At 35.5% G+C, this 16,794-nt stretch overlaps 1 protein-coding gene across 1 annotated transcript in view; it reads left to right on the top strand.

The window, feature by feature from the left end:
- LOC118193542 (teneurin-m-like) overlaps window positions 1–16,794 on the top strand; it is an 826,904-nt gene that overhangs the window by 747,394 nt on the left and 62,716 nt on the right. The window contains exons 20-21 of the mRNA XM_085808642.1: window positions 447–587; window positions 13,215–13,464. Coding sequence (XP_085664768.1) covers window positions 447–587; window positions 13,215–13,464 — 391 coding nt within the window. The remainder of the gene's footprint in view (window positions 1–446; window positions 588–13,214; window positions 13,465–16,794) is intronic.

Below are 16,794 nucleotides of genomic sequence, written 5' to 3'. Positions count from 1 at the left end.
GTTTAAGTGTGGCTAAGCCTAACTTAGCAGCTATATTTGTTTACATTTGACAATTAGCAGAATGATTAATTAAGTCAGTTTCTGCACCTTCAGTGTGTTTTGGCGGAGTGGAACTGAAAGTAAACTTTCATCACAAAGTTCACAAAACTGAAAGCAAACTTTCGGTTTTGTGAACCAAAAAAATCTGCCTTTTTTCCCGCTGGCCGAATTGCTTGTGTTTGAGTAGAAATTCTAAGTTTAATTGTAAAAATTTTGTTTAATTGTTTTAACTGTATTTGGGGTTTTATGTTTTTCTATACCTTTCAATTTTTGATAGGATGTCATGTCCACATCAGGTTTTATTTTCATTATATATGATGCCAAAATATTTTACATTCTTTCATGAATTCGCAGACTATGTAGGATTGTTCGTGTGATTTGTATTCTCATAACTGTAAATTTTGCAGTTTTCGTGGGGTACGAATATGCGTCATGCATGAAGATCATTTGGGAAGTACAGACGACTCAAGTTAGTGGTCATGATATGAGCGTTTCGGACATTGGTGGATGGAATTTGGACATACATCACAAATACAATTTTCACGAAGGTAAGTAATTTTATATGCTGAGTAAACTTTTAAATTTTTTATCCAGTACCCAACAAAAGATTTCATGTACTTTGCGATATGGTACAGATGTAGTTAAAACAGTTAGAAGCAATTTACTCGGAAACCTATCGAACTTTCTGACAAGAATTGCCATGAAACTTTGAGAACGATCAAAGATATAAACAAACCAACGGTGCAAATTGTAGCATTTCGCATTCGTCCGCAAACCGTAATAACCTGGCGAGGAGGCCCACAATATTTATAAATTTATAAAATCATTTAATAAACTTAATATATATCTGTGAGGGTTGAGACAATTGTTAATCAGTCCATATTTTGCGCCTTCTGGAATTTGATGTACATGCGCTAGCGAACACGTGCTTCAATCGCATCATAGCGCCTGTCTTAAGAGTCTTAACCATTTACTGCAATTCATTTAGGATTTCGCTGCTGCATTTTGCAGCAAAGGATTGCTACAATATTAGAGCACTGCTGCAAAGGATTTTTGCTGCTTCGATGGGGTAAATAAGCCTGTAAAATCACTTCTCCGTTAGAACCCTATTGCTTGTTTAAAATCATCTCCATTGTAAACATTTGTAAAATAGCCTCCTCAGGTCAGGGAAGCTGACTGCGATGATGCCGAAGAGCCTGAGTTCGAATCCCGGAGAAGGCATGGTTGTAACTGTCCGTCCCTTCATAGGAAAGGCGATGGTGGCCTACCTATTAGGTGCCTCTATAATAAAGAGACCACCACATCCGTCCATGTATGGATTAATGGACTGGGTTACATTTGTTATTGTTCACATTGCATTGGAAAAAAAAAAACCCAAAAAAAAAAAAAACAATATTTGTAAAATATAGGAAGATTATAATCCATTTCATTTGGTTAATTGTATAACATATCTATTACTTCGAAACAGTCTTTTTTATAGATGTCGAATATTCCTGTTCTGTGTAGCATACTAGCCCACCAGCGACCGAGCGGTAAAGTTGCTGAATATTGGTAGTTCGGTCTGCGGTTCGAATCCCTACGAACGGGCTGGCTGCATGGCCGCTTCCGTGGTTTTCTTGCTGTGTAACGTGCATACGAGCCAGTTTCCCTCGGAACGTCCTCCACGAAGCCTCTCTCCTCTTATGCAGACATCCTTCCATTGCTCTGCCACAATTAAAGTAACCAACGAATAACTCTGTAGCATGCTACAATAATACCAACGAATATTCTGTAGCATACTTAAAATAATTACTAACCTATGAATACTCTGTAACATACTTAAAATAATAATTCCCATTCGACACGGTTGCCACCACCTGCCAAAAAGTTGAAAGAGCAAAAAAATCTTCACAATAGCTCTTAACGTTAACGTTTTTCAAGATATTAACCTTAAACTTCTAAAATTTAAAATTCAGATATTCTGAATTAAAATTCTATTGATTAATTTTAATTAAGAGATTTAATTAATGCTTACTTTTAAATTAATCAATTTAAGTAAAGTTATTTTCCTAAATACGGATATTAAGGCTATCTGAATCTGATAATTAATTATTAGGTAATTATTAAATTTAAATATTCTAAATTAACGTCACATGTCTCATGCTCATATACGAGTTAATATTGCTAAAGAAATCTTGCATGTTCGATTTCGGAATGCATCTTCTGTTTACTTTTCCAGCGAACAATTCCTTAGTTGCCACATTGTCAGAGTTATCCAACTGTTCTGTATAAGCGTGGCAACCAACGAGGTTAAAGTAAATGGAGTAAGCCTCCCCGTATGTCCCGTGCAATGAAAATGAAGCCAGGAAACGTTACGGTATGACGTCACGACTTATCATGATCTCTGCCATAGACTGTGTTCTAGTTCGTTTTGTTTATATTCTAATCGGTATTGTCTACGTGTTAGCTATTCATTGAACGTTTATAAGTCACCCGTTCTAATTTAATCAAATTTAGGTATATTAAGATGTGTAAATGGTAGCTATAACACAAATGTATATTTGGTAAAGCGTGGAAGATGTGGAAGTTTCAATGGTGTTTTATGTAAATAATGCCTAAAGATACTTTTCTGAGCCTGCGGACATTGTTACTTGCTCTCAAAGTCAATGTAATTTTATTTAACAATATGTTCTATAGTCTTAACTGTAGGTTGTATGGCGGCCATGATAAGTAGTGACGTCACATTGCTGACATTTCCTTGGCTTCACTTTTGTGACATCAAGGCTTTTGTGACATCTATTCTAACCCTCTTGGTGGTAACCTTCATATTAATAAATGATAACGTCACAATTTTGCTTCAGAAATTTATTTTAGGACTTTTCCAGTCTGTTGATGCATTTAAATTTAAATAGTTGATGCATTTAGATTTAAATCTATTTCTTCTAAAATGTTATGATAAGGACATTACTAAAATAACTAACTGCTTATGATCGTATAGTGTAATAATAAATAAAGGAAACAGAACTACGATTCAACACTAAGCTGTTGAAACTTTTGTGCAAGGCTGTACTAGAAGTTCATAATCCGCTAAGACTCTTTATCCTCTGTACGTTAATTATATTTCGTTCGCTTCTCTTCAATGATGCATTATAACGCGAGTGAAGATGAAAGGTGTTTAGTGTTAAATTCAATTATTGTTAGGTAACGGGGAAAATATTCATAGTAAATAATTAAGAGAAAGCTTAATTTAAAATAGCTGCTCTCAGCACTTTTAAATGACATGTTTATGACTTATGAGAAAGAGTCAATATCATTCCTTTCTATCAAGAAATAAAAATAGAAAAACAAATTAAATTTTAGAGTACTTGAAATGATACGTGATCCTTCTTTAAAATTCTGAAAAATCTGAAGACAAATTTACGCTAAACTGCAGAAACTTTACGTCATGATCGCACATCGTTATTCATGCGGAGCAGATTCCCAGATTCAAAATGCAGGTAGAATGAATTCTAAATTTTCTCGAATCCGAATCCTAAAATTTTCTCGAACATTTTGAATCTCGGATCTTTCGGATCATTTATATAAAAATAAGATGAAGTTGAGAAAAGAAAAAAAAAACCTTTGAAGATTACTAAGTTTTAATGACCAAAAAAATCTGAAATATATCAGGAAGGGCAGTCAAAAAAAAAAAAAAAAAAAAAAACCCGAAATTAGAACTACGCCGAGATTACCCGTCAACGGTTGTTCTGAACAGACCCTTAATAAACAAATGCTGTTCACACATTTTTAAATTATTTTCATTGTATTTTCAGAAATATTTTCTCCACAATTTTTTTATTTTGAATATTCCATTTGAAAACTCTTTATCTTTACTATCTTTCTACACTGTCATTTCAAAGACAACAAAGCTTTTTTTAGTAGTGGAAGAGGTATTTAATCCCATTCTTCTTGAACAGCTTTCCAAAGTCCAAGGAGGGTTGTACGTCGATGTTTGGACAATACGCTTTTTACAAGTCCAAAAGCGCAAACGTCCGTGGATAATACATGAGGAGATTTAGTAGGGATATGAATGTCGGGATTTAGTAGGGTATTAATAGGGATACCCTGTTCTTTTTCCATTTTTTCCAGAAAATTAACTGTAGATTTTAATTTGTCGCTGCTTGCTTTGTCTTGATGAACTTCTACTGATTGATCCCATTGTGTATAAAGAGAAGGTATTTTATATGGGAAGTTGATCTTAACATTTTTCTCCACTCTCTTTATTTTTAATTTATTTTTACTAGAAAAACCAGCAGTAATCATAAATCCCTTAGAAAAACTTTCCTGAGCTATCTTGAACCATGTTTTAACATTTTTTTCCTTCTCTTTGATGATATGAATGGATCTCTTTTTATTGCAACCATTTAAGTAAGGTTTATCAGTAATGTTCAATGTATATCTCAAGTTTCATCTATTATGACAACACTTTTCCATTTTAGTTCGGATAAATGTTTCTCACAAAGAATTATGGAGCGCGTTCATGATTCAGCGATAAGTCGTGGAGAAAAACGATGAATATTATCTTTTTTCGCCTTTTTAAGGTTCAAATCAACAGTATTCACTTTATTTACAGTATACATTGATCATTTTAATGATTATGCAACTGCTCTTTGACTTCGAAGATTTTCTTTTAACATTAAAGTACTTTGGTTTGCAACATTCGAAACATTCCGTTTTTTCCTTGAATGCGTATTTTGAACAATTTTTCTCCTTGAGGCCAAACTTTGACGATATTTTCTTTTCTTATCGACAATATTCTCTATCGTTTCTTTAGATATCGAAACATCATGGCATTCACAGTATTTTTAATAACTAAATACGAATAATTTTCTTCGGAAAAATCACAAACATAGCCTTTCGCCCATTGCTTCTTTAAAAGCACCATTTTGCATAAAAACAAAATTGTCAAATAGCATATGATAATTTACCCTTTCAAAAATATAGTTGCAATTAGAAAAATATTTTCTATTCAGACGATTATTTTATAGCAAAGCAAAGTCGTCTAAAAAATGTACTAACACCCTCTGCAAACCTTAAAAAATACTTAAACACAATGAGTCCACTATCAGAGTATTTGTTTCCAATATACCTTCAATATTTAGAAACTAAAAAATACATTTCAATTAAAACGTAAATTTCCCAATGAGATATTATCAAAAACAGACATATTAATAGAATTTTTATAACACTACAAGCAAAAGTTTGAAGCATAATGTGCGCGGCAAATCCGATGCCATCTACAAAAAGTAAAGAAACAGACTTATTCATAAAACAAGATCTTGCAGACAGCTCCCGCCATCTATTGACTGTTTTGTGTAACTATACATGTTAAATTAGGAATAAAATTAAAAACATAGTTTCTATAAAATACACTTACAGATGCACTCATAAAATATAAATAAAATTTAGAACACGAACTATACTGATATAATTCATAAATTTTTAGGTTCAGTTTCTCAATATAATTTGACAAACTCTTCACAAAATTTTATACATTTCTCAAAAGAACAATGTTCCTGAGTTGATACTCATCTAAGAAAGTTGGTTAACAGTTTTTTTTTCTGTATTGTACAATACTTGCATGTTCCAGATTCCATATAATTTAATTGCATACTGTTGTGGATAAAAGTGACTGTACCATCGTGCAATTCTTTTCTCATATTTTCTATAGACAGTTATATTTTACGTGATCATTTAAAATAATTTTTTTATGAACAAGAACAACTTTTTTTTATCGAGACCTCATTGGACTTTTTTTCTGTGTCACTTTTCTTACTTTATTGTACAAAACATGTATGTCCCAAATTTGGTATAATTTAATTACATACTATTGTGTATTAAAAGAAACTGAATGTTAGGATGCCATCTGTTCTCCGAACTGTTATCCATCCATCCATCTTTGCTTTTCATATATTTTCCATAGACAGTTTTGTTTTACGTAATCATTTGCAATAATAATTTTTTCATAAACAAGCATAACTTTGTTTTTTGAAGTAATCCTTTTAATCCTCAACTAGGAGTTGACATTTAACGAGGATTTGTTTTCGAAGTTATACGTAATACATTTATGTTACTTGTAGAAACACTTTTGTGATATTACGAGTAGACTTATATCATACGCTAGTTTATGGATTTAAATCAGCGGTTCTCAACCTTTGGTGTAATGCTATCTAAACTACGTACTATCTAACAAAAATTGAAAAACTTTAGTGCCACCACTCCATTTTACAATGTTTATTTTTCAATTTTTCAAATATTAAAAAAACATTATATTTTGCCCTTTGCATAACCTGTTGGCTATTTATTGAACAACAGGCTTTGCATAACCTATTGGCCTGTTGAATATTTTTATGCGTGCTAAATATGCACGCATAAAAATATTCGATTAAAAATTGGTAACCATTTTAAATATCAAAATTTAAGTTATAATAATTTAATTCTAATAAAGTTTAGTGCGAATTTTGGGCCTGCTTAAGAGAGTTCAATTTCTTTATGTCTGGTTTTATTTCACTTAGTTTTAACCGTAAATTAGGATCCACTTTTAATTTTGTTCTGTATTTATTTTCCAAATACGGCATGGAAGAAAATACTTGTCCACACAAATAGGTTTTGCAAAAAGGCAACAAAATTTTAACACCTTTATTTTAAATTCCTTTAAATTGTTTTTTCCGGTTCAGCCTAAGTTAACCAGTCTTCTTAACCAGTTTTCTTCTCGAGAATTTTGAATTTAATAGTTAAAAAAACTTTAAAGTAGTTAAAAAAAGTAGTTATGAACACTTTATTTCTTTGACTGCTACCTGTTTTTCTCTTGCGTACCAGCAGTGGTACGGTTACCACCGGTTGAGAATCCCTGATCTAAAGAAAACATTTATATGGCTCAGTTGTTGTTAGAGCTATAGGAACTAAAGTTACGGTCCTGAGGTTCATTACAATTTGAAGATCTACATTATAAGAATATCATCAATTGCAGAGTTGCTAAAAGAACCCCTAATAATAACAATAAAAAAGACAACTACTTTTTAAATAAACATTTTCACCAAATAAGTTTTTTTTTTTTTTTTTTTTTTTTTTTTTTTCAATCTTTAATAACACATATGAACTCGCCGCTGACAAGTGACAAATGCCTTTATATAGAAAAATTATTTAACCAGCACCTGGAGAGAAAATTTTTAGATCTGAAATCCTCGAATGACACTTGAAAACTAGCATCGTCTTAGGCATATGACTATGTCCCGTTTCATTATATGTAAGGATTATGTTAATTTTATTAACAGTTAAATTTTAAGTTCCTTTGCCGTCAAATTCTTAACTTCAACTTGCTACTTCCGGCCAGAACGTAGTTTTGGAATCCCTCTGAATACTTATTGAGGAGGAGCGGTATTTAAACCGCGAAGTCTACTTGCTGAGTTAGAGAAAATCAGATTTCTGATTTGCGCGCGTCTGCCTTTTGGCTACTCTTTCTCAAAGCTGTTATTAGGCTCGGCCGTACTCAGGTCCTTGATGAGCTTCGTTAATATAATAGAGTTAAGGGGCCAACTCGATTAGAATCTTGATAGCTTCGGCTATATCTCTTTGGTTAATCTTAGTTTTAGTTTATTTCTTAGTCTCTTAAGTTCAAGCCCAAGTGTCGGCTTTTATTGTACACTCCAAGACGGAGTTCTGTTAAATCTTATTGGAATAATAAAGCGTTGGTTACCCTTCCATCTTGTTGTTTCTTGTCACACGAACTTAAGCGATTATTCGCTAACTAGTTCTTAAGGTTGCTCACTTTCTACAGTAACTGAGAAATACACTAGTGAGAATCTCACAAACTTAAGCAGGACATTTTGTCTCACAGAGAGATAGATCCATAGAACCTACACCTATTGACTAATCCCACAATAAATATCTCGAAGGCGCAGGTCTTAAATAAGTATTAAATTCGAATTTTGCGAAGGGGGTTGGGGAATAAAGAAAAATATGCTTATCAAAAACTGTTTATTTAAATTAATCTTTGCGAGTTGCATAGTATAAGAAATTACATGTTTAACATTTTCCAAATAAACTTTGAAGTGAGATATTTCTTTAAATATGTATCTAGCTCTCTCGGAATATTCTTGAGAAATCCATCATTATTTGCGCACATTATCGAAAAATTTGAGACTAGTAAAACTGCATTTTCTAATCACAGCCTTTCATCAACTTCAAAATCCTACTTCGTCTCCGAATTTAAATATCCGTTGCAGAAGCAGGAACAAGTGACGGGGAGTGAATTGATTTCAGTTCCAATCGTGAGTGTGTCAGGATGACGAAGGAGGTGGCGAGGCAGTCATTCAAAAGGTAATAATCCTCGACTTCCCCTCACCTCATCCTGTCGGGAGGCTGCTGTGAGCAGTTGGAAACGATACATCCGGGGCAGATTAGTTCGAAATCAATGAAGCGGCCGCACTCCTTGTAGATTGTCTGTCCGGTTGTGTTGTTTAATGCAGTGAATTAATGAATGTGTCTGCTTGCTCGGGAGGTCGATTTGTTTTGGTCTGAGTGGTCCCTCCTGATTTTAGATGCTTTGGATTCAATTGAACGTTATAGGTCCATACATAGCTCCGTTTCGATTCAAGCGTACGAACACAATCCGTGGAAAAGGGTATAGTCAACAAGTTCAGTCGCCCGTCGTTTTATGTAATTTGACTACCGTGTTTAGAGGAGAATATATGAGCATCAAGTGTTGATGGGAGGGAAATGACATAGTCTGCCTTTCACTCCGACGTCACAAGAGATCTTATAAAAGCGAAATAGAGAATGCCTTTAACACTGCATATAGTTTTACAACTCAAAACGAGTCTCTGGGTTTAGATACCATTTACCTGAGGGAATGGAGGCACTGAACGACATATTAGAATAGAATTTTATAGTCTCTTAACTTATTCATCGTATCTTATTCCAAGGGAGACTTCTAAGGTATTTCTCCCGCCTTCCTAGTGTACCTCTTGTGGTGTAGTGGTGTAGTGGTTCTGCACGCTGGGCCGGTATTCCAGAGGTCCGTGGTTCGATTCTCGGCGAAGGCGTTGCTAATTTTTCAATATCTCTTGCTTCCAAAAATATCCTAAGGTCTCTACAGACTTAATTGCCTTTTAGAAATCAAACGATGTAAGTGAAGCAGCTTTCGGAACAGTATCAATTTTCTGTTTACAAAAGCAATTTTTGTGCTTAACTTATAATGGCGCTCATACTGATGCTAAATTATACGTCTTTTTTCATTCGCTTCTAAACGTTCCGGATTTAGCTTTTTTACCTTACAATTGCGATGTTGATAAACATGAATTTCTAACTCTAGTCACAGGCGACGTAGGCAGCCCCCTACGCTTCGGGATTTTCGGAGGGCACCATTTAAGGTGCTGTCCAGAAAGAAAATTAAATAATGATATATTTTGATTTTAGTTATTAATATATCTAATTTATGCGGGGGGAGAGCAATTTGCAATCCTCTAGGGTGCTTAGCCTTCTGAAGCAGGCCCTGTTTATAGTTTCTTCCTAGCTGCTGAGAAACCTTTAGATGCAAACTGCTGATGAAAACTTCTGTAGAAACTTCACATACATTTAAATGAATTTGAAAGTAGCCAAACAAGAAGGTTTTCGAGATAATGTTGAATGCAATTCATGTTATGGCTTTATTAATCTTCCTGTTCTGAACCTCAATCAAATCAAAACCACAAATTTATCGTGGACTAGAAAGAAGTACCTGTCACTGGGCGTAGTCTTTGCCCTGTCATAAGTGACAGTGCAACATTTAATGTATTCCAATTTCGATGGAAAAGCTCCTGAAGGCCGGATGAAAGGTTCTGTACTGTTACGAAATGTAAAGGCGCGGTGAGATGGCTTCCACGCAAAGCAAGTTTTAGGGTTGCTATAAAATGTCAAGGCAGGGTTGCCAAATTTGGCGAGAAATCGCTGATTTGGCGATAGCCCATGGACGGATGGAAAGCCTTCTGGAACGAATACTTTCCGGTTTAGCCCAGAATATTCTCGAACACAAGCCGAAAGCTATATAAACCCTGCTGGTCCACAGTCAGTTAGTGTGCCTCGTCTAGCGAGCTGATAGTCAGTCATTGAGCGAGTGTCTCGAAGTCTAGCGCCGAGTTGGTCGTCGAGTGCATCGAAGAGTCTCTTAGTGTATCGCGGTTAGTGCATCGTCGAGAGAGTGTGTTAAACTCCAGGAACGACTGAGCCGGGAGCTGTGCTCAGTGTGTCGTCGAGTGCATCGCGAGTTGCAACGTGGAGAGTCTCGAGAGTACGTGGAGTTCTGATAACGACTGAGCAGAGTCGGGAGCTGTACTCTGGTGCTTTGCAGTGAAGCTGTCTCCACCGTTATTGCCTGACAGTGCGAAGGCTGTGTCGCTGATTGTTCCAGCGAGTTTATAGTAAATCTTCGACGACTGTAAAACGTGTTTTTGGAGCTGTCCTGATTAACACCGGCCAATAAAGTATGTTTCGATATTCTATCAAGTGCTGTCGTCGTTATTCACTCCAAATCTACGAACCCTGTACGAATGTAAAGGAAGAAAATAACGTAGCAGTTCTCTGCTTCTCCTACTACCAAATTTTCGGGCAAAAATTTCATCTCAAGTGCTTTCTTCAATACCATACATTTATGCACATTTATTCATGTTTTTTTTTCCTGAGATTCAAACTCGAGACTAATGCTATAATCAGCATTACTAATTATTGTGTTGATCAGAGCGAATGGAAATGTATAATCAAACAAAACCACTTTAAAAAAAGCAGTAGTCTTCAAGTAGACATATGATATTTATAAGCGTTTTAAAGACGTTCACAACTCACTTTTTTCGCTTAAATGTAAATAAAAATGCTTGTTTTTTTTTCCTTTGGTTACCTATTGTTATGTGCTTTTAACGGTTCCTTAATTGATTGAATACACACAGAACCGATGATCTTGGTGAAATTTATTTCTCCAAAAACAATTTACAGTTCCAGAACACTTCACTCAAAAGCACCTACAGAGGTGGAGTTACATAGGGCCGGATCAATTACAGTAACAAAGATTGCACCAAAATGCCGCCGAATGTTTGCCAAGCTTAACGACCAATAAAGATTTCTTGCCAAATCTAGCGACAAAAATTAGTCACCAAAACCATCTCCAGCTTAGCGCTATCTCGCCAAATTGTTAACTCAATGTTGAATGGAGATTTGATACAGTGTTAAACTCCCTGTAACCCTATATTTCCGAAGATGTTTCGCATTCTGATGCCTGTAATATCCTATTATGTAAGAGATACTACAATTTACATGTAATTTCACTAGAATTATGTACATATACACGAAATTCGTAACACTATTAACCTTTCAACAGCAAACAGAAACGTATATTTGCGTAGTTTTTTTTTTTTTTTTAATAAAGTTGAAAGGTGATTTTAATAATAACATTGAATCACCTCCTTGCAAGTGAAACTTTTGAACTGTCATTATCCAAGCGACTTTATCTGAGGGAAGACCTTAAGCTGATCAGATGTCGCTAAAAGATATGTTTATGTGCGTTACGAGCATTTGAGCGAAACTTCACTTTCTGCTTTTTTTTTCAGTACTTATATACTAAATAAGACTTGCGGGCTTCGAGGACTATCTGGCTAAGGGTTGGGATGCTTTCGTAAAGGACTTTCTAACGGAAACTGGCTCGCTTGTGGGAAAACGCCCATGCAGCCAGCCCGATCGCGGGATTCAGACCTCGGACCGAACTACCAATGTTCAACGACTTTATCGCTCGGCCGATGGTGGGCCATACTAAATAAGGAATGAGGTAAAAATACCAATGTGCATCCTGTGAAATAATTTATTTTGTGTTCATTAATTTGGTAGCGATGGATGCTTCTAAAGCTCTGCTATAAAGTATCATTTTTCAAAACATGCAATAAGTATCTCAAGCTAATTATCAAATGCACTATGAGCCGTAGACGATAGTTACATTTACCTAATTCTACAACTATCTAAGTTACTACAATTACTAGTTGTTGTACAACGCAAAGCATATCTACAAGGTCGTTATGCAGTTTTAAGGATTAATAACGATGGATATTTTAGTAATATATACAGTTTAGGGATGACATCTTACCAAACAAGCTTGTAAAATGTAATGGAATTGCAAAGCCTTCCTTTGTCTGATCTTATTCAACTCTCTTTTGTAGATCATGTAAAATAATTTCTTAAAGCCACATTCTTCAAAAGGATCCTTACCTAAGAAATCCCTGCGCAGCTTATTATAGCTGCTTTTTTTCTAGTTGTAAACTCAGTTTGTACGATATACCATAAAAGATAACAGCTATATTTATTGTATGAGTTATGTTAATTTTATTAACAGTTAAATTTTGAGTTAAACTTCCTTTCCTATCGCTTCTTAATTTCAACTTACCACTTCCGGCCAGAACGTAGTTTTAGAATCACGTTTGAATGCAAATGGAGGAAGAGCGGTATTCAACCGCGAAGTTCTACTGTCTTAGTCAGAGAGAATCAGAGATTCTGGTTAGCACGCGACCGCCTTTTTAGGCTTCTCTCTCTTAAGCTATTATTACGCTCGGCCGTACTTTAGGACTTAATAGCTTCGCAATCAGTTAGCGTCAAGGGGCCAACTCCGTTCAAATCTTGATAGCTTCGGCTATATCTTTTTAAGATTAGGTAAGTTTTAATTCTTAGTTTAAGTTGAAGCCTGAGTGTCAGCTTTATTGTACAACTCCAAGACGGAGTTCTATTAAACAACTTTAGTTGGAATAATAAAAGGTTATTTCACTTTTCTTAGTTGTTGTTTTCTATCTCACGAACTCAAGGGATTATTCGCTTACTAGTTCTTAAGATACTTCATATTCAACTGTAACATAAGGTACACAGTGGAGAGTCCTACATTATTGTTGAAAATAAGGATTCCATTACAGTAGAACTTTAGACAAAGCTTAACATTCACGTTGAACTCATTCTAAGAATTTTTCTAACTACGTCACCTATCATTTTCACTAAGATAATTAATTGTCGACTGGACGTAATGATGCCTTAAAGATATTAATGGATTTCTTTTCATATGTGCATTATCGTAGATGTCATTTATTATTCATGGTAAGTGAATTGGGAGTTCTAAATAATATAGCAGTTGTGATTTATTGATTTGTAATCCATAGGTATCCTACAGAAAGGGGATGGAAATAACATTTATCTCAAAAACAAACCAAAGTTGCTGCTGACGAAAATGGGAGACGGGCAACAGAGACCACTTCAGTGCCAGAGATGCAATGGTTTGGCTAAATCTCAACGACTGCTAGCTCCCGTGGCATTAACCAGTGGACCGGATGGTACAATATATGTTGGAGACTTCAACCTCATACGGAAAATAACAACAGACGGGCAGGTTACCACAATAGTTGAACTAAGGTGGGTTGAACAGTTTTTTCTGCATTATTTGATAGAAATTCGGTAATATGTAATGCATGGGAATCAATTAATAAATTTTATTTATTACCAATAAATAATAGTAATGTTTGGTATAAACTAAAATGATGGAAATTTCGTTGCACTCCAATATATTTTCAACTGGGGTTAGATCTGGAAGAAGTGCTGGCCATGCGAGGAGCTGAATATTCTCGTTGTCTAGCCAGTCCCGAATAGGAAGTGTTCGATGACGTAGCTCGTTGTCGTCCATGAGAAGAAATATATAGCTGAAAGCACCATGTAAAAGGCAGTAGAACTTTTGTGAATGTATCGTTGGCCTTTCATAATTCCAGTTGCATCTACTTGTAGGAGTGTGCGGCCATTGGTCATGATGCTGGCCATTGGTCATGGCCCACAACATGATACCGGTCCCTTTGGTGAATATTTTCTGGACGATAAACAGTACCACTCTCACACCAGAACAGTTAGCAGCTACAACCCATGACAGACTGAAGTTAACTCTCATCTGAGAATAGTACACAAGCCCAGTCTTGTCCAGTCTCATTGCGATGTTCGTGACATCGTTGCAAACGGTGTCTGGACAATGTAACAGACTCAAATGATCAGCGGACAAATGGTTCTCTTCTTCCAAGCACCTGGCTACAATTTATCGATAGATCCGCTTTTCTGTGGTAGCAAGAAACTTCATTCACTAGCTTCTTCAAAGCTTTTGTGCGCTGGTTTCGTTTTGCCGAAAAGGCAATGTACTTGCCTCCTGCAGGCGTCGTACATCTCACACAACTTCCCATGTAACATTGGCTACACGTTTCAGTTGTTTAAGTGTTTTCCGCAGCCGTAAAGCTGTGGTGGATGAACTTCCTGACAACATCTCTTATTTTTCGCCCTTCTTCGATCTCCAATGAAACGGCCATAAGTAAAATCATCAAAGGGATGTCGGGAAGACACATCGAAATTTTCAGCATCGTCAGTTAAATTCTTCCCGTAAACCTTTCACTTAGTAAAACAACTGCCCGCACATGTCAATTCCTTTAAATCTTTTTTCAGTGCTATTGCATGATGAATAAGTGATGAAAGGAGTATTTGCATGCACACACATCTTCTTATTGTATTCCTCACTTATTCTAATTTCCATATTTTGCTTCCCTTCATTTTGGTTATTGATTTGGGTGACAGTGTTGTCTGTCCTTATCAATTATCCAGCAATAGGCGTTATAACCTTCTTATTAAAAAAAAAGTGTAACAAAGAATGAGTATCGCTCTGGCCGTGTGTAAGCATTCTAAAACAATTCTAAAATTCTATTTTGTAAACATTCTTGCACTGTGTAAACATTTTAAAACTTATGCACTTTGCAGCACAGAGACTGTCTATGATGTCTTTGCGACGTAAAGCAGTTTAAAGGATACCTATGAAATATTTGTCAATGAAACTTATAAAACTTTGTAAAAATCATAGCAGTATGTACAACGTATTATTGCATGAAAATAAATTGTAAGAAGGGTTATTTTTTAGCAAGGTGTAAATCTTTAATTGACTTCTTTTCTCTGTAAAACCGCAGAGTAATATTGAAAGTAAAGATTGCAGTCAATGTAGCATTGAAAATGTATTTAAATTATTTCCAATAAACACGCTACTTACATGCTACAGTGCAAATGTATTTTGAAACTGATTACGTCATGTAAAATGTGTGGCGTGTTAATGACACAAAAAATCTTGGGTAACAGGTACCTTGCTAATAACGTAAATAAAACACATAACAACATATTAAATAATTGTAGTGGGCAATACAACACAGTCCAAGGATAACTATTTGCTGTATTCTCTTGAACGTTGGTTCCTAAACGGTGGTGCTCGTACTCCTTTAAATACGCGATGTCAAGATCTATTTAGTCAGGATCTATTTAGTCAGGATCTAGATGTCATGTTAATCAGGGGTACGAGAAAACATAATCAGTAGTGTCGGATAGCAGCAAAGTGTGTAATAAATGCTGATAAAAGGGAAACTTTTCAAGAAGTTTAAATAAAACGGAAACAACTAAAAGGAGTTCCAATGTGACCGTTCTTGACTGATATGTGAACAAAACCAAAATAATTAGAATAAATAGTCCCGCCCACATTTGCCATGTTACTTGATTCCTTACACATTCCCTCTACTAGCGGCCGAGGGATAAAGTTGCTGAATACGACCTGGTTAGTTCGACCTGGGTTCTGTTCTAAAAGAGCGTGCTGGCTACAATGATGTCTTCTCCATGTGTGATGTGAATACGAACCAGCTTTTCTTAAAATGTTCCTCAACGAAGGCACCCCTCCCGTTAAGCAGAGAACGCTCGTGCTCTTAACAGAGGGGATGGCGTAACATTACTATAATCAAAAATTTTAATTTGGGGGATCTAATGCAGAAAAAATTCGGAGTAGTGGATTTGAGGCACTTTACTACTTTATGCCAGAATATTATCTTCACTTCGTAACGAGGACTTGATAACCTACTTAACCCCTTGATATACAAATAAGAGAGGAGGTTGAAAACATACAAAACAAGATATTTGTCTGCTGAGAAGGGGACAACATACAGAACAGTGTCAAGGCACGACTGCAGCAGTTAAAGAACATAATAATATACTGCACGGCGTCCGCCGGAGACGTCAAAGTCTACAATGACGCATGATATGAATGACATCTCCCATGATATGAATGACAACTCGTCAGTGTATATCAAGGGGTTAAATAGATTGCAAGAGTCACTTAAATATAACTTTCTCAAAGGAAGAGAGGAAGATCACAGGATTTTGAATCTTTTCAATGAAAATTTCTTTAAAGCAGCCTCAAAATTATAATCCTCTGAAAAAAGATTGATTTTATGCTTTTACCTCATTCACTACAATTCCTTAAATCTGTATTAAATTAATACAATTGTAAGATATATTGTGGGAATATTAAAGAGGGAGGAAAATCATAGGCTGTGAAGGGGTAGGTTAAGAATACTATTATAATTTTAAGTCTTATCAAAGGGTTCTCGAAGGCAAAAAGGTTGAAAACCGCTTTCCTAGATTGGTTTGGTTTATTTAATTATGACAAAGAACTCGAAGGCTATCTGCTTAAGGGGAGGGAGCCCTGGACCGAACTACCCAGACACTTAATCCTTCTCACAATATGAAGCCCAAGGCTATATCAGCCATCTTCCGTTTTACCAAAAGAACTCCACATTGTTAGCAGCCCGACGATTTTATTTTTAGTCGCATGTGAACAATTAGAGGATAACTGATGGAAGAAAAAAATGCATTTAATTCAAGTTCCTTCGATTTAGAAAAGTTTTC

Source organism: Stegodyphus dumicola, chromosome 1, assembly GCF_044657685.1.
Source record: "Stegodyphus dumicola isolate Sdum_Otavi_A_Nest chromosome 1, ASM4465768v1".
Classification (NCBI taxonomy): domain Eukaryota; kingdom Metazoa; phylum Arthropoda; class Arachnida; order Araneae; family Eresidae; genus Stegodyphus; species Stegodyphus dumicola.
The sequence above is the reverse complement of the archived record's forward strand: the minus strand, read 5'-3'. Positions and strand labels throughout refer to the sequence as shown.